We start from the raw sequence: 18,300 nt of genomic DNA, 5'->3' as shown, positions 1-18,300 counted from the left end.
AAAAAAAAAAAAAAAAAAAGAGAACCCACATGGCCACTGTAATTTACGTTGTAGGATCTAACATCTTTTTCTGGTCTCCATGAGCCCCAGACACACACATGCTGCACATACATGCATACATACTTGCGAACCACACATGTAAACTACATAGCAGAAGAGTCATACTGGAAAATCTGGAGCCTGAGGTTATTTCCCATGCTGTGATGACATCATTGGCAGTGAGGTTTGTCCTGGTGCCGTGTGGTGCTCTGTGCTTCTCTGCAGACCACTGTTGAGCCTCCTCCTAAAATGGACTGACTTTCAGATCTCAGCATTCTGAAGGGCTCAGCTATGCTCCCGAAACTCGGAATACTCGACTGAAAGGACTATCTGGAAAGTAGGCTCTGGGCGTGGTCAAAATGAGGTTACTCCTGTAGCCAGCCTATGTCTGAAGGTATAACACACACTGCAGAGAAACTCTCCAGAAGTACTTAGGGCTACCACAGTGGCTGCCCTTGAACATGGGTGAGCACAGAGCTGCCCTGCCTCAGGAAATGACAGAAATAACCTTTCTACAATTCTACCTGGGGCAAGGGAAGAAGGGGCCGGGATCTGAATAGAGATCAAGTTTGTAAGACATCACCTTGTATGAAAGGTCCTCAGAGGCCCCTTTTGTTCAGCTTGTGTTTTTGTCCTGGCAGGGAGCCATGTACTTAAAGCCCTGCTTGTCTTTGAGGTAGCTCCATCAGATGAGATGGTATAGACCAGTACTTAAACTGGCTGAGCTTGTGCAGTATGACATTGTGGATCACCTGCTACCCCATTTGAAAAGGGAGAATAACGAAACCTGCCACTGAGGCGTGGTCGGTTCCTGGTCCACAGTCAATGGAGTCAGAGTCCTAAAGGTGCAACTAGACCTCCCTTTAGTCCAGTGGCCCTCAGCCCTCCTAAGGCTGCAGGCCTTTAATACAGTTCCTCATGTTGTGGTGACTCCAGTCATAAAGTTATTTCAGTACTACTTCATAACTATAATTTTGCTACTGTTTTGTTTTTGAATTGTAATATAAATATCTAATATGGAGGATATCTGATAATGCAACCCCAAAGGGGTCATGACCCACAGGTTGAGAACAATGCTCTCACCTGTTTAGAGGATGTTAGTCTAGTAGATCCAGCCCACAGGGTGCTGGAATATCTCCTCTGAGGATGGGTCCCAGTGTAGAAAGGCTTTTGTCAGCTTGGTGCTAGGTCTCATTCCAGAGCCGCCTTTATTCTGAGCTTTACAGGCAGATACCAGTAGAGACTTGGGCTCTATCAGTTCCTTGGTACTAGCTAAAATATAAGGTTTGTTTGTTCGTTCGTTCTTTTTTTTCTTCCTTCCTTCGTCTTCCTCTTCCTCTAAGCCTTTTGATAGGGTTGACACCCATGATAGATGGTAGGGTGGACAGCAGGGTCCTCGATGCACTGTTAGAGGTCCTTTGAGGATCTTGCAGCTTTCCTTCACTTTCTTGCTTTTGGCTGAACTGCAAGTGGTACCAAATTAGATAGGTGTTTTGGGATGAAGGTGGGGCTAACACCTAGTTGGCTCAGCATTTCTGCTCTGGAAACAGCTCTGAGCCCAGTACCAGGACTAAACCTGTTCTGCATAAGTAAGAGCCGAGAATATGGACTATGGGTCCTTCTTCCTCCTGGGGTCACATTGTTACTGAGCCACAGGTTGCCCTGCAGGCCTGTACTCCTAGAATATGGGTTTTGTGCAGATGCACCTGGATTAGACACTTATATTAGGAGGGGTCACTCTCAGTAGTTTTTTCCCTGTGCGTTTTTGTTGTTATTTGTTTGTTCTTAATGTATATGGGTGCCTTTGCCTGTAAGTATATCTGTGCATCATGTGCGTGCCTGGTACATGTAGAGCCGAAAGAGAGAATCAGATCCCTGGAAATGGAATTACTGATGACTCTAGGCTGCTGTGTGGGTGCTGTGAACCAAGTCCAGGCTCTCTGAAAGAGCAGCCAGTGCTCCTCATTTGCTGAGCATCTCTCCAGCCTGCTGCTTTTTTTTTTTTTTAAGATTTATTTATGTATGTATGTATATGAGTACACGGTAGCTGTACAGATGGTTGTGAACCTTCATGTGGTTGTTGGGGATTGAATTTTTTTTTAGGTTCTCAACTCGCTCCAGTCAACCCCACTTGCGCTAGTCAGCCCTGTTCACTCAGTCCCTGCTTGTTCCAGCCCAAAGATTCATTTATTATTATACATAAATACACTGTACACCAGAAGAGGGCGTCAGATCTCATTACAGATGGTTGTGAGCCACCATGTGGTTGCTAGGAATTGAACTCGGGACCTCTGGAAGAGCAGTCAGTGCTCTTACCCACTGAGCCGTCTCGCCAGCCCTCCAGCCTGCTTCTTAGCTTTCACAGTGATGCTTTTCTGCTGTGGTTGCTGTGTATGGAGGATGTGGTTCTCATGCAGACACACAGGCACAGTCACATGTCTCCTTTCCTCAAAGTGAGGGCAGCTTCCCCTAGAACTGGTAGATACTGAAAAGAAGTCCCTGTTGTAAAGTTGGCCCTGGTAAAGAAGAATCTTCCCATTAGCCCTTCTCCCCCGTCCCCTTCTCCAGAGCAACCTGAGCTGAGCCGGGAAGAGCTCCCAGGCCCCTGAGGAAGAAAGGCTCCTCTGAGAAAGCTCTCCCATGCTTGCTGTCCTCTGCACCAGTGTGTCTTTGGTGTCTTTCCTGCTCCTCTCTTGCACGGTGTCACCCGAGCGTGTTGGAGGGTAGTAAAAGCACCTCTGGGTTTCCCTGGCTGCTTCTGCCTTTGCCATCTCCTGGGGTGATCAGAGAGTTCTGCACACCAGCGTGTGCTGGGCTGAACTGATGGTGTGTAGGAGGGGCAGCATTAGCTCTGCTTCCATAGTGTGTGGGACTGTCTGTCAGACTGTAGTACCTGCCGACTGTCTGTCAAGCTGTAGTGTCTGCCGACCATCCTTCAGGACAGCAGTGTTGGTAGCTGTTACTTCTCTCACTACCCTAGGTTTGACTCCTGGGCAGGAATGGCTCTGGCCCGGGCCAGCAGAATTCAGGACAAGCTGAACTCAAATGAGCTGAAGAGTGATGGACCCATCTGGAAACATGCCACACCTGTTCTCAACTGCTTCCGGAGGGCCCTTGAGATTGACAGCTCTAATTTGTCCTTGTGGATTGAGTATGGTACCATGTCCTATGCCTTACACTCGTTCGCATCCCGTCAGCTGAAGCAGTGGAGAACTGAGCTGCCCCCTGAGCTTGTGCAGCAGGTGAGGAGGGTGCTACAGAGGGCCTGCCATTGTCTGTCTAAATAGGCTGGCCTAGGTCCCTGCTGCTCTTTGTTCTGACACCCCAGCTCTCTGGGACATGTGAGCTGTTTCCTGCAGTAATATTGTTGTTTCTTGGTCGTTGGGCACATGGTCCATTGACAACAATTTCAGAGGTAGACTCTTATGACCTGACTGACTGGTCATCAGTTTGAACGGAGTTGAGTAGTGAAGAAGGGATGAGGCCATCTGAAGTAGGCACCTCTTCCCTGTTCCAGAGAATGACATGGGGGCCATGGTAATATGCTTGGCCTGGCATTAGGGTTTTCAGTTGCCATGAGTGGTGTTCCTCTCAGGCAGGATGCAGGTCTGACCTACAGCACTGCTCTGTAGAGCACCACTGGTTCCTTCAGATGCAAGTGACGGAATCACACCGACATGCTTGCGGATTTCTTAGCAGCAAGCAGAGGGTGCTGGAGATCAGACCTGGTGAGCACAGACTGCTGTAGAGCTACATCCCCACGCCATGCAGGCCAGCGGGGCAGTAAGAGGCTGGAGCTCAGAAAGATCTCTGAGGAAGAAGGTGTTGAAGGAGCTGACCAGTCAGGTAGACAGTACTTGGTTTCAGGTTTTGCACTGATCAACTGTGATGAAAACCCCAGGCAAGATGATGGCACTGCCAACACTGTTGAGACTGCTGGACGGCTGAAAGAGACCCTCTGCACTCGCCACTGCCCTCCTCTGAAGCGTTGTTGCCTTGATGGGGAGCTGACAGTGTGCTGCTGAGGTCCCTACTGCCCAACCCTGCAGAGTAAGACACTGGCCTGCAGAGCCTCTGAACTTGGCAGATGATACTGCAAAGGCTGAGGAAGAAAGCAGCAGTAGACTTCTCCACTAGAGGTTGCCAGTTTTATAATCTGAGCTGCATCCCTAACAGTCTACCCTGAACACAAGGCTACTGTTTGAGGACCTCAGCTCCGAGAGAGTCATGACGTGAACCCACTTAATGAGGACTGAGTTACTGTAATAAATAGTGAATAAAAGATGTCATTGGGCCTTATGAAAAAATTAATCGTGAAAATGCCTCCTGAATCTTGTGTCACTAGAATTTGACAGTTCAAGAATGTGCTCTTCTTTGGTGAGCAGAGCTGAAGTTGACTCTTGGAGAGCTCATCTTTCTGTCGGTTGTAGGATTCTATAACACACACCTTTCACCTTTGCAGCATGCAATTTAGAAAGCTACTTTTCCAAAGCTACTTGGGAGCTACCTCCCTTGCCCTGGGACTCTCTGAATCCTCTGTGCCTTTCAGGGGTGTTCTCATGGCAGGTAATGGTCAGCTGTGCTCAATGTGAGTTCTGGAGCATAAAGGCTCAGGGTTTGCACACTTGGCAGGGGCAGCATGACCCTGGGCTTCCCTGCTGTTGTGTGAGGCCTCACACCACACTGCTGCTTTCCTCGTCTGCTCAGGCACCACGCCCTTAGCTTAGTAGCTCGTCTCTGGTTTCTAGACTCACAGCAGTTTGGTCCCCATGTTTTTCTTCCTCAGTGTGCAGACTGTATGAACTCTATAGATAAGTGAGAATAGGGGCTCCATACTTGGCTGGGTCTCTTGGGTAGGTGTGGAGCTTGTTAAAAGGATGTACCAGGGACCTCCAGACAGAAGCTGTGTTTTTGCAAGCTCCTGGGTAGGTATTATGTTTTACTTTATTATTATTTTTTAATTTATTTTTTTCTTCAGTAATTTAGATGTGACATCATAGGGATAGGTTTGAGCCCAGAAGCAGAGAGTATGTGTGAGAAGTGTCCTTAGAGGTCCCAGCCCACTGCTAACAGGGCAGATATCAAGTGCTGTGCAGGGCCTTGTCCTGACAAGAACAGAGTGGAGAAGTGCCTGCATGCCTCTCATCTAAGCATCACCTCCTTTAAGAAGTTGTTATTTATCTTTCTAGACTGTACAAGGAAACAAAGCCTTTTTACACACAGGTGGTGTGTACATTTAGAAAAGTCTAGGAGGATTTGCCTGTTGGACTTTTCCTTTCATCCTGGATACCAGTGTACTAAATGCAGTGTCTGGCTTCCCTTTTCCCTCAGCCTGTGCTGTAGATCTCTACTCGGGTCACTTTCTACAGCTCAAATACAATCCTTTTAAATGTGAACTCAACTTTGTTATAGCCGACCATACAGAAACCCCTTACTGCTTCATTGGGTGGCCTTGTAACATTAGGGACACAATTATCCTCCAGGTAGACACACTGAGGTGAGGTCGTCCCTCCCCGTGAGGGAGACTTGTTCTGAGAGCCAAGAGGACCTTTTGCAGAGCTTTATTTGTCAGCTCCTGCAGGTAGGGGGCAGACTTGACATCCCCTGGCCTGGAGGAAGGGAGAGGTTTGGCCTCAGTATCTGGGGTGCATACTGCCCTGCAGGGCTGCCCTGTGTTCCCTGGGCTTCTTCCACCCCTGGGGAGGCAGATTTCTAGGATACAGTCCCCGGGTTGCTTAAGCTGTGTTTTTTTTTTTTTACCATGTCTGAGAACTAGGCTGTTGCACCTGTTTGCCATATCTGAACTGCTGTGGTCTTTAGCTTTTGCCTGCAAACTTGCCAGAGATGGTGTGGGGAAGTGGAAATATTCCTATGATGTTGGATTTAAGGCATGGAGAAAGAATTGGGGACCAGAACTTCCTAACCAAGTGACTCGGAGGGGGTGACTTGACATTGTTTCTGTGCTTCATGCTACGTATGAAAATGACCCATTCCTTCTCCCAAGCAGCACTGGGAGATGTCAGCCAGGATGCCAGCACAGGCACTCAATACACAGGAGGCTGAAAGGCCGTGAGTAAGGGGATCCATTCTGTCAGAAGGTGACAAGCCAGAATGGAGTCAAATGGCATAGCTTCTGACCACTGTCCCTCTTCCTTCTGAGTGGGATATTGTTCCTGCTGAACTTAGCAAAACTAGGGACAGTGACAGGGAGGGCCACACAGTTTCTGCTTGCAGTGCAAGCAGAAAAACTACATTTAAGCAGCTGCCTTTCCCTTAAATAGACTGGCTGTAGGGCCTCATTTTCAAGGCAGTGTGACAGAATCCCTCTGCTTGCATGTCCCACTGAGCGTGTGGGAGCAGGGTGCTCATTCCCTGCACTGGGGCTTTACGCTGTAAAGGATGCCTGGTTTTTTGAGACCAGTGAGGCATAGTTGTATCATCCTTCTTCTGTGTGGCTGAGGTGCACCAGTCCTTATCACGGCCATGCAGGTTATAGTTGGGAACCCTAGAGAGAGATCAATAGGAACTTCATAAACTCCTACTGTTAAGGTGCTACAGAAAGAAGCTAAAAGAAAGGACCTTTGAATTAATGAGAAATGACCTGATCCAAGTCCAGCCTTGCACCTGGCATGCTTTTAAGGGACTCCCAAGTTCCACACCTCATTTCTACAACTGAGAAATGGTGGCAACAGTTCTGGGGTTCAGGTGAACAAGCCAGCCAGCTTCATCCAAGAGAAGCATAGTCCCTGAGCAGGTGCAGGCTTTGTGCCTAAGGCCAGTCTGCAGACTTGTGATCTTGTTATAGATGGAGGATCGGCGAGACAGCATGCTGGAGACAGCCAGGCACTGTTTCACGTCTGCAGCCCGCTGCGAAGGCGATGGTGACGAGGAGGAGTGGCTCATTCACTACATGCTGGGCAAGGTGGCTGAGAAGCAGCAGCAACCACCAACTGTGTACCTGCTGCACTACCGGCAGGCTGGCCACTACTTACACGAGGAGGCTGCCCGGTACCCGAAGAAGATTCACTACCACAACCCGCCTGAGCTGGCCATGGAAGCCCTGGAGGTAACCCTGCAGGTCCAGGGTAGGATGTCGGGGCAGGAGGGTCCGCCCGCTCTGTCTCCTGGGGCTGGAGCTCACAGTCCCCAGTGATTCCCTTGCAACCCCACTGGTAACATGGCTGTGCTTAGCAGCTTTGCGCCTGCCCAGAAGAAAGCAGCCTGGTCTCTCTCTCCCTAAAAGTGCTTGTGGTCCTTCCAGAGAGAATGGGCATGTTGTTTTCCTTTCTCAGAGGAAACAGCCTTCCTCTGCAGCATCCTAGTTCTCACGGATGCTACAGTGCAGCATCCATAGCCACACAGCCACTCAGACCTATTGTCTGGTCTGTTGTGTTCCTGAGTGCAGATAGGTGCAGATACCTAAGGCCAAGTGAGGCCTCGGCCTGGGCCTGGGCCTACCAGCTTAGCGGGTTAGGCCAAGGCAAGAGTGGGCCTTTCTTGATAATGAATGCTGTGTTCTGTTTTGTTTTTTCCACTGCTGCTCAAAACTAGAGCAGTGCTTTGTTGTCAGGATTCACTTTTTATGGTTTCGAGAATAGGTTTGATGAAGGTGCACTGCTGTTCGCAACAGTCCTGACCAGCACCCTTAGAGGTGTGCAAATAAGGAGCCTGAGTGGAAATCAAGAGCTGCTCCACTCAGTCCAGAGTTCAAAGCTTCCCAAGACCCTGAACACGATTGCTTTATCTCCTCAGAGGCCTCAAGCACTGGCCCTCAGCCAGCCCCGTACAGCTTAAGCGCTTGGAATTTAGGCAGGATCTGTTTATTGTTATTTTTCTGCTTCTAGGGCACAGGTTTTTTGTTTCTTCCCTCTTTCACACCCCTCCAATTAAATGTATTCATTTGTTTGTTTGTTTTAAGAGAGTCATACAATTCCCAAGCATACAAGGCATGAAAGTCCCCAATGACCCTGGTCGCCCCTACGCCGTCATCTGTCCTAATGGTCCGGCTGTGTTCCTGAAGGCCTAGCTGTTCTTGCCATCACTGTGCTGGCAGGAGCACAGGCATAGGCTTTTGTAGCTCGCACTCCCCTTGGGCACGATGTAGTAGAAAGTGTGGTGAACTTTGCTGCCTGCCCCATGTTTCCCAGTTGCTCAGAGCACTTGCTTACCTGAAAAGCCTCTTCATGGGCTTGGTCTCTGGGGCTGCTTTGCCAGGGATACTGTGAGGAGGAAGTACGCACCCCTAGTCTTGTATCAGGGAGCTCTCAGGAGTGCTTCTAGGGGCTGAAGTTTAAAGATGGCGTTGTAGACTATCTACAGTTTTGACCATGGCATCCAGTTATGCTAGGGAATGACACCGGTGAGCATGTTGGTTCCCTTCCCTACTTCTAAGACCCTCCTTTTAAGACTTGCCAATCTTGTGAGCAAACAAAAAAGTACTGCATTTGGAAAGTTGAGGCAGGGGTCAGGAGGTCGAGACCATCCTCAGCTGAATAGCAAGATTGAGTCTAGTGTGGGCTACGTCTTGAGGCAGTGCTCACTGGCTGTCACTCACATTATCCCACCATCATGTGCTTGGATGAGTGGGTACATGTTTAATTAGAATGCTGACAGTATCTATCTTAACTTTCTCTGCTTAGTTGGGGTAGGGTGTTAAAAGCTAAAAAGTCAGGCAATGTGTGGTAGCTTGTCTCCCAGGGCAGCAGCCTGCCTCTAGCATGGCTGCTTCACCTGTAGGACAGGCCTTAGATTGGAGAGGCTGTTTTATTATGCCAGAGGTATTGTTGTAGGTGTACTTCCGGCTCCATGCGTCCATCCTGAAGCTCCTGGGCAAACCTGACTCTGGGGTTGGTGCAGAGGTCCTGGTCAGCTTTATGAAGGAGGCAGCAGAAGGACCTTTTGCCAGGGGCGAGGAGAAGAATACGCCCAAAGCTTCAGAAAAGTGAGTAGCTGCTTACAGGGGCCCTGGGTGGCTCATTTTGCTGTTGGGTAGTGTTGGGAGGAGGGCTACTGGATAAACTGGAACTCAGAGTCTCTGTGGAGCTGAGCTACTTCTGTTCAATGTGTGGGAGGGTGTCTGTTGTTACCCTCAACTCTGTGGCATTGGCTGGTGCTGCCCTCCCTTCAGGAGGGAGTCCTGGGGAGAAGCCAGCCTCTCCCTCCTGCTCTAGTAGAACAGAGCCTTGTCCTGTGCAGAACATACTAGAAGATTAGGTTATCCTATTTCTTCTTCCCAAGACTCCAGCTGAGTGACCAATGAGGCTCTTCCTTCAGTGCCCGGGAGAGCAGTTCTCTGTCCTCAGGGAGTAGGACTGTGGCACCATCTCCTCAGTTGCTTGGGGTCTAATTACTTGTCCTCTAACATAAGTTGTCTTTGTGTCCCAGACACATTTTTCTTTGTTGTTTCTACCCTGATGCTGGATTCAGCGTCTCCCGTCTCTGAGGCCTCACTTGGCTGAGGATTGTGCAGATCCCAGCAGAGTAAGCTGCTCCCAGGCCCTGTCCCTGAGAACTGTCCATGGCTGTAGCTAGTCATGTAACCTGTGCCTCCAGTGAGCAGTGCTGGACTCTGCACAAGCAGTGTTGTCTGCTGTGGGGGAGATGAGCACCTGGGTCGTAGGTGACTTAGGTTGGTACAGTGTGCTTGGCAAGTAGACATAGGTGTTCTCTAGTCCAAGAGGTTTCCGGGGTACAGAGAAGTTTTTACTGATCACCATTCTGCCCTGAAAAATGTGACTTATATAAATAGTATGTGAATACATTGTAATTAAGGAAATCAGACATACATACTTAGACTTAAATTGTAACAGATCTCTTGACACCAGAATTGGCCTTTATTCAGTTTAATTTCTTTTCTTGTGGATTTGTATGTACTTGTTTGCACCTGTGCAGTTGCAGCTTTATTTTGCTTTTGTAGTACTAAAAGATGGAACCCAGGTATGCTAGGCAAGCCACTGTGGTACCCTACCTCCTGCCCCCCAGTTCCCCGGGTTCCTTAATTAAAAACAAAACAAATGAAAACCTAATCAAGGCATCGGCTGCTTGTGGAGGAGCCCCTGGGGGTAGGGTGCTTGCTTTTGTGGGTTGGAACTGAGAAAGAGTAACTCAGTGTCCCGTTTTATTTCAAATGCTGACTGGCCAGCGTGTAAGCATGCGTCCTTGCCCAGTGCTGTGTAGCTGTCTGTCATAGTCATTGTTGAACTTCCCCGCTTTCTCAGCCCCTGACTCAAGTGGCAGGGCCGTCTCTCTTCTCCACCTCTCTTCCTGGCAGTTGTGGAGGTTTATGGGCTGACTTTCCTGTTCTGTTTGTTTTTCCTCTCTCAAACTCTGATAAAATTGTCCTCAAACTTCAACAAAGAACAACTGAGGGTGTTTAGTTGCTCACCTTTCAGCAGTGGGCCTGGGACGCCATCTGTGCTAACCTGTTTAGATCTTTTCCCTGCCTCATACCTTTGCTGCATAGTGAAGACGTCCAGTGTTCCATGAACAGGAAAGATAGTTCTACTCCCCCCCCCCTCCCCATTACCAGCGTTGTACTTGTGCAAACCTGCGCTGGTGTGTACTTGTTTGTGGATGCTCATTTGTGGAGGATTGGCTGTGCTGAGCTATCTTGCAGAAAGGCTCTGACTTGGTGTGCATGCTAAGGATATGTTTGCCACTTCCCCTGCAAGATTTCCCGAGCCTGAAAACAGATGCTGTTAGCCCCTGGCCAGAGAGGTTGGGCAGCATCCATTTAGAAGCTGGAGGCTGTGAGGGTGATATGGGGGAAGCCCTTCCTCCTTAGTGCATTAGCCGCTCGAGACAGGGACCACACAAGGTATGTGGAGCAGCAGTCTCCCCCCGGGAAGGGTGCTGACCCACAGGAACATTTCTTTCCTCATAGTGTGGACATTGACGTGCAGCTTTGTCCCCACAGGGAGAAGGCCTGCCTGGTGGATGAGGACTCCCACTCTTCAGCTGGGACACTGCCGGGCCCCGGAGCCTCCCTTCCCTCCTCCTCTGGCCCAGGTCTGACATCCCCACCTTACACAGCCACTCCGATTGACCACGATTACGTCAAATGTAAAAAACCCCATCAGCAGGCGGCGCCGGACGGTATAGTCCCTGTTCTCCCTACTGTGCCAAGGGCGGCACACCAGCTGTGGGGAGGGTGCTTGAGCGACTTCATTTGTCGCTTTGTTTTGGCGAGGGGGGTGCTGGGTCTGGGGTGACACGGGCAATGTTGCGGCTGCTCATTTACCTCATGGATTCACAGTGCTTGTGCTTCCAAGACATGCTCAGGTCGCCATCTGCCTACGTCCACGTGGGAGGCAGGGAAGGAGCAGGTCTGGCGGAAGGAAGCAGCTTCCTTTTGGGATTGCATTTTCCTACCTGCAAAATGGGGGTGCTGGCATCTTTGAATGACATTTGGAAGCCCTGTAGGCTGCCTGGAGTGATTCTTGTCACTGTCAGCTCCATGTGGCCTACACCTGTCTGCAGCACATTGTCATGGCTCTGTCCTTTGGTAGGTAGGCCATAACTAACACTAAGTCTGTCACTCTTGGGCATCTAGAGGCTGTTCCATGTGGGACGAGGCAGGTGGCGACTATTCTGTCACATTTCTTACTAACAGTAGGAGGCTTGCATGCTGGCCTATAGCTTAATCTTTCCATGGTCTCACCTGTACAGTAACAAGCTGGTGACAGTGTACTTGGCATAAGCAAACTGATGGACTTAGAGGGTCATTAAAGTGGAACCCCAGAGAGCTGGTGATAGGGCTGAAAGACACCCTCACTCCATGTCACTCATCTCATCTGGGCTGCTGCTCTGCCTTCCAGGATTGGGATGTGACACTTCTGGGTGGGGTAGGATTGGTGCCAGGGTCGTTCCTATGTCAGGTGGTTCTTAGGGGAAGGATGGATGCTCTGAGTGCCATGGTAGCTCTCACTTGGAGGTCTAGTAGAGAGCTGAGGGGGCATGCCCTGGAGAAGCATGGCACAGTGGCTAGGGCCCCTCTGCTCCTCTGGGGCTGGTGTTTCAGTGATCTCCTGGGAGAACAGAACACTTGAGCATCCATCTAGAGTTGGTTTGGTCCTGCATCATATATGTTGAAAAAGAGACTGAGGATCTATGCATGCCCTGTGTCTCCACCGCCTCCCAGTGGGCCGTGTCTTTGATAAGACCCTGTGTTACAGCTCTCTAGAGCAGAAATGAGAGGACCCGACCCCTGGCTCCTCCTGGCTCCAGCTCAGCAGATCTCTGTGGAAGAGCCTCTCCCCTTCTTTATTAACTCATATTATCTGGGAGACCCACCCCGTTCCAGCCATTGACCTTTGAAGGTACTGAGCAGACACAGTAGAAGTAGACCCTTGCTGTGAGTTTCTGCTAGACACCCTTGGTGCTGATGCAGCCGCCATGTCATGTTATCTACCTACCTGCCCTGTGCTCCTGGACTGGGGAGGACCTGTACCAGCTCTGCAGCCCCTCTAACCAGCTCAGACGGCAGGTACCACGGGCTTGCCTGTCCACCCACAGGGTTGATCATGCTTTTAGGAGCAGGAAGGAGGGAGGCAGGAGTACCTCAGAGGAGCCCATGGCATCACTTGGCCCTGATGGGCTTGCTAAGCCATGTGGCACACGTATGAGCATAGAGCTATTAGGGAAGTGCTGCAGAGTTCAGGCACTAGATAAGTGTATGGTGCTAACTAATAGTTGTTCTGGAAGTTTGCAGAACAAGGAAGTTCAGATAGACTTTCAGTAGCTCCAAAATGTTAACTGTGGAGCCAGTGGGTTTCCATACCTCCTTTCTGTCCAGGCCCAGCACATGGAGAGCACAGCACTTTGAGAGCCCCCGCCTCCTCACCCTCTGCAGCCCTACAGAAGCTTCTGTCACAGGAGCATGGCTAGAGCCCGAAATTAGTTGTACTCTTCAGATGTGATATCCTTTTCATCAGTTTCTGGTTCCTAGGGAAAGGGCCAGACCTTAGGCAGAAACAAGCAGGTTGCAAAGTAAGGCATTTGCTGATAGCTTGAAACTGCTACTCCTGCTTCATGAGCTGACCCAAGACAGGGTATTAATACTTCTCTTAAGTCAGAGGCACCCTCCCAGTGTAACTAGGTGCTTCTAGCCTGATACCACTTAGACTTGGGAGTTGAGGTCAGGTGGAAGGGCATGGGCAGTACCCTGGAGTTGAGAAACCTCTGAGTTCCAAACTGACTACCGATTCCATGCTCAGCTTCCTTAGACACGGGCCTTGATTGATTTGCACAGCCTGGCCGCTTTTAGATGCAGTTCTTCAGGTCATCCGTGAACTAGAAGCTCATAGGGTGGAAGCCCAGGTCCTGGGGTATGCCATTATTCTTGGATTTTTTTTTTACCCCAACTCTAGCTAGAGTACGGCCTCAGATGTGTAGGCACTGCCACGCGACTCATCAGGCTATGGACAGAGGAAGCTCCTTCCTAGGATAAGACCCAGCTTCACTGTCCGACCTGTCCTGACTTGGCCACTGTGCTGCATGCACTGAAGGTGGACGCTTCTTGCAGACTCACACTTGTTTTGTGATTGGCCCTTGAGGCCACAGTAGTCAGCCATCATATCCAGCTCTTCTTACCAAGGTCACAAGGCCACCCTAGATTGACCAAACTGAGGTGGAAGGGAGAGGGAGGGATAGTCTCCGGGGAGAAGTACGTGTCATGTATTCTGTAAACTTTAAGGGGGCTCCCAGTTATTGCTGTGTGTGCATGTCAAATGGCAAACTCTCTCATTCTGCCCTACATGCTAGTTGTACAGGTGTGTGCCTATGTGTACATGTATGAACAGTTAGGCTTCTCCACACACACAGCACTCACTGTATGCTCTTGGTCCCAAGCTCCAGGCAGGTGCCCGCAGGATGGCAGCTTGTCTCCATTGTCACAGCCACCATCAGGCTTGTCAGTGGCCTCACTTCCCTAAAGGAAATGAAACTGAGAGCAGTCAGGCTTCCTGCTTGTTGGGGTAGAGCTGAGAGTATGGTTAAAGTCTCTTCCAGGCCAGGTGTGAGGCTGACTTTACAAATGATGTAGTTCCATGTTTCTGTCCTGGTTGGAGGTGCCTCAATGAAGGGTGCATGGAATAGGGCCATTCCTAAATGGCTTTTACCTTCATTTGATCTGGCTAATTGATTTTCAGGATATGTCTATAGCAATATTTATTGAATGAACCTTACTGTTTGTCTGCCTGTCACACTCCATATCACTTGAGAATGTCAAAGCCAAGAAGGGCCTCAGGGGTCAGAGCACTTGCCCTGTGGATGGTCTGGGATTCTTTAACCAGTCCATCCAGGTCTTCTGGCAGCACATGCCAGATGCACAGAGCAGCCCCGTAAGCTTGGAGGAGGTAGCCTTGCATAGCTGAGGAGTGGGGTGAAGCATAGGTAAGCACTGGAGAGGTGAGATTGCATGTCCTAGAGGCCTGCCTTGGTTAGGGGTAAAAGGCCATATTTAGCCAAGTTCTGTGGTCTGTATTGGCAGAGGGGACAAGAATGGCAGGAATCTTGGGAGCTGGTATCTGTGGCTGCAGGGGATTGTCCACTCTGCCCCATTGCCAGCATGGGCAGAGCTGTAGAGGGGTGCTCTGTAGGGAAGCTGAGGTAGCATGTCCTCTTCACGGCCATCCATCCTCACCCACCATCCTGTCACTGTGGCACTGTGCTGTTTGTTTCCATGCTCACCTGCTCACCCACTGCCTCCACCAGTATTGCCCGTGCTGCCCCTAACCCTGAGCACACTCTGTTCTCCAGGCTTTGTCTCTGCTTGCACTGTCACGGCTCGCTTCAGGGAAGAGTGCAGACCGCATGCTCAGCCCTCAGTCCGGCTCCCTGCTTCCCCTGTGACCAGGAGCGCCTTCGTGTCTGCCAGTCCTGTGATTTCAAGAATGTGTGTTTGATGTGCTGTGCTTGGCTTCTGCCAACTGCCTGTTGCCCAGTTCTGGCCTGATGCAGAGGCAGTGGTAGCCTCTCCCCTGTCCTCCTGCCTCCCTGCCTGGCAGGTAGTTCAGGCCTGTACTTCCATTGCTTTTGTTCATTCTTTCTTAAAACAAACAAAGAAAAAGGCAACAGACTCTCAAGATATCAAATTCCCTTTATGAGGACAAGTATAAAACTGCAGATTGTGTACAGTAGCCAAAACTCTGAGTGGGCCCTATGTAGTTCCCAGTGCCCTGACTGTCAGTGACTCTTCAGTTGGTCCTGAACCTGGTCTTCATCCTGCTCTCCTGGGGAGAAGGGCAGGTGGGTTTCTGTAGGAGCTCCATATTCCTGTAAACAGACCTGCCCAAAGTGGGAGAGACTCCCAGGGGAGCATGCTGTTCCGGACAGTCAGCTGACATCTTTCTGCGCCCACTCTTCCTCTTAACCTTTCTGAGACCCTCTCTCAGGCCAGTGCTGATGGTGGCAGTTAAACAGCTCCCGCTGTGTGCTAGGCACGGAGGAGGGTACTGCGCTGAGAGTGCCCTGCCCCCGCTGTGGTTGAGCCTGCATGCCCCTAGGTGGTGCCTGAGACAGTGGCTGTGGATTGGGATGACTACCATCAGTCTAAGGACACTGAGGGGGACTTGGGGGGTTGGGGTGGGGACAAAGACAATGTGAGTTACAGAGCCCTGCAGTGTGTTGGAGTGGCCACAAAGGGATGTTGTGGGGAAAGGACTCAGGAGAGCAGTGGAGTTACAGGGCCACAGACTCCTGCTTGGCTCCAGACACATAGATTCCCCTTGTCTTTAATTGGAAGAAATTTCCCGGAAAGTACACCAGATAGCCATAGGCTGCCTACTGTCCTGGTGTCCTCTGTTCTTGGCAGTTGAGTTCAGAGAGGTTGAATTCTCTCTGGCTGGTATATCTCCTAACCTGAGCTGGAGTGAAAGAGACTGATTCCCAGTGACTACCAGACTCCTGGCACTACTGTCTGAGCAAAGTGGAGCTTGAAGTGTCTGGCATTGCTTCACTGACCCAGGAAAGCTGGCTGACAGGGTAGGAATGCAGCCTGTTTCCCCATAGTGTGAAGCTCTGCTGCCCACCTGCTGCTGCTTCTCTCTCAAGGTGTCTCTGCTTCTGGAGTCTCTCCTTGGTGCCTTTGCAGTCTCCTCAGCCTGCTATTGGCACCCATGTTTCCTGTGGCCAGCCCCATTCCTGGTGGACCCATCATTTCCTGGTAGCTGACTAGCAAAGACCAGCTGGAATGGATTTTGCCTGGTTGGAAATTTCTCAGAATGTTGGTTCTACTTGAGTTCGTGGTTTTTAGAAACTTGTTTTCTGGTTGGCAGACATTCTGATCTCTCTAGGTTGACTGGTCAAAGTTCCGGCAGTCTCTGATGGCAAGCCTTTTTCTGCATATTCATTGGTCTAGTCTGAGGGAATAAACAAGAGCTGTTATAAGGCTTCCTGCTGGAGCAAGTGTCACAAACACATTGAAGGAGCTCCTGGAAGCCCACATCTCCCAAGGAAGCTCTTTCAGCCTGGGCATCCTGTGGTGTTGAACATGGTGAAACCTGGATGAAGAAAGACTCAAAAGAGAACCTCCTTTCAGAGCTGTTGGGACAGGCTACCGTTCTATCCCCAAACCAGCCCTTTTCCCTCTTCGTAGTGGGCTCTGAATCCTTTGACTCGTGCCCTGGAAGTGGAGAGTGCCAGGGCTTCATCAACAGGTGACTAGCAGCTAAGCTTTCTCCCCTCAGGATGCAGAGGGCAGGCTGGAGTGGCGCCTGCGCCTTGGTGTGATTCCGAGAATCAGATATTGAAATCTTGTCCCAAGTATTCATTCCAATGAAAAGTTGCCATATAAGCAAAACTTTAAAAGAACACTGTAAATGAAAAGATCAGGCCCAGCCTGCAGCCTACTTGCTAGTGCTGATCTTCTTTCCTGTTGACCACCAGGCCGCTTCTTCAGAAGAGTACACTCCTAGCTTCTGAGACTCAGGGCTAAAGTGGGGGTTCCTAGGGGTCCCATTCATGTGTCAGTCTCTTGCTAGGTCGATCAGAAAGGATTTCTGTAGATTTCTTGCTCTGTCTCAAGTCCAGGGCACCTGCAGTTTGTGTCCCAGGACCCCCTCAGAGATGGAGCAGACGGCTGAGACAAGGCAACAGAGAACACTGCCTGCCTTTGCCCACATGTGGCCCTCTGCAGGCAAGCAGGGTAGTAGTCTCTGCTTTAGTAACATTAGCCAAACACCCACCCTCGGCCTGCCTAGGCCCTCTTGAGTGTCAGTGTCAGCCTCTTGGGACCCCCAGCTACAGGATCCCAGGAAAGGTCTGCAGTGCCCACTGGCAGCTGTGTGGAAGAGGTAGAACAGAAGCTCAGTTCTTAGCTGTGTGCTCTCGCCAGTGCCCTAGCCCCTTGCAGCTCTACACTCCCTCATTTTATCAGTGTGCCTGGGCCAGGTGCTGTGTAAGCTGAGATAAAGCTGAATTCAGCTATCCAGGAAACAGATGTAGTGTTGGCCAGGGAGGGTAAGTCCTCCCCAAAGGTTCAAAGTGATGGGTGGGAGTACGACCCAAAAGGAATCTGACCCTGCTCTCCCAGAAGTCTCTGGTGCAACTTCTGGCCTGGCGAGCTAAGAAGACTGCTCTGCAGAGGGCCTTCTGGGAGTCAGGACAAAACAGTGTGGTCAGTAGCATCGTTTTTCCTTCTGCCCCACTGGTGAGCCTCAAGGGCGTGGCCTCTGGAGGATGAGGAGAGCCTGCCCCAGGCTTCACACAGTTTTCCTTGTTACTCCTAGCTAACTGACCTGACTTTAGAGTCTTAAGGCTGGCCTTTTGTTGTGGGAGAGCTACTAGGCTCTGTTGTTTGTCTGATCTCACCCAGCCCCTGAGCCATCCTTCATTAGCTGGTCGCAGAAAGAGAGTACTTTTATCATATTGCGAAATATGCCTAGCACACTTTCTCTCTTATCTTTGTCTGTTTGCCTCCCCAAGGTCCTCAGTCAGCTGTACCAGAGAAGATATGGCTCCCTGGGAGAGGAGATGGGAGGCTCTGTATGCATGCACACTACAGCAACCTACTTATTTATTTATATTTTAAAGTCAGATCCTGACAGGTAGCGCAGGCTGGCTTCTGCCTTAGCTTCCTGAGTGCGGGGATTATAGTTGTATACCACAGGCTAGGCTTCTGGGTATCTTCTAAGAGCTTTTCATTTGTCTTTACCCTATGGCTCTGAAAGAAGGGAAACTTGGCTTCCTCTGGCCAGTTGGGTACTTGATGTGGAACCATGTGTGTCTTCTTGGACTTTGTAATCAGGATTATCTTACCCACCA

At 50.3% G+C, this 18,300-nt stretch overlaps 1 protein-coding gene across 3 annotated transcripts in view; it reads left to right on the top strand.

Moving 5' to 3' along the window:
* Window positions 1-18,300, top strand: part of Cabin1 (calcineurin binding protein 1) — a 116,204-nt gene that overhangs the window by 39,141 nt on the left and 58,763 nt on the right. For 2 of the 3 annotated variants that reach the window (XM_021173767.1, XM_029482190.1), the window contains exons 23-26: window positions 3,020-3,281; window positions 6,845-7,105; window positions 8,829-8,980; window positions 10,955-11,133. In XM_021173767.1, the coding sequence (XP_021029426.1) occupies window positions 3,020-3,281; window positions 6,845-7,105; window positions 8,829-8,980; window positions 10,955-11,133 (854 nt within the window). The remainder of the gene's footprint in view (window positions 1-3,019; window positions 3,282-6,844; window positions 7,106-8,828; window positions 8,981-10,954; window positions 11,134-18,300) is intronic. The other variant, XM_021173768.2, reaches the window with a different exon arrangement.

This window comes from Mus caroli, chromosome 10, assembly GCF_900094665.2.
Source record: "Mus caroli chromosome 10, CAROLI_EIJ_v1.1, whole genome shotgun sequence".
Lineage (NCBI taxonomy): Eukaryota > Metazoa > Chordata > Mammalia > Rodentia > Muridae > Mus > Mus caroli.
This window is presented reverse-complemented; position numbering and strand designations above follow the sequence as displayed.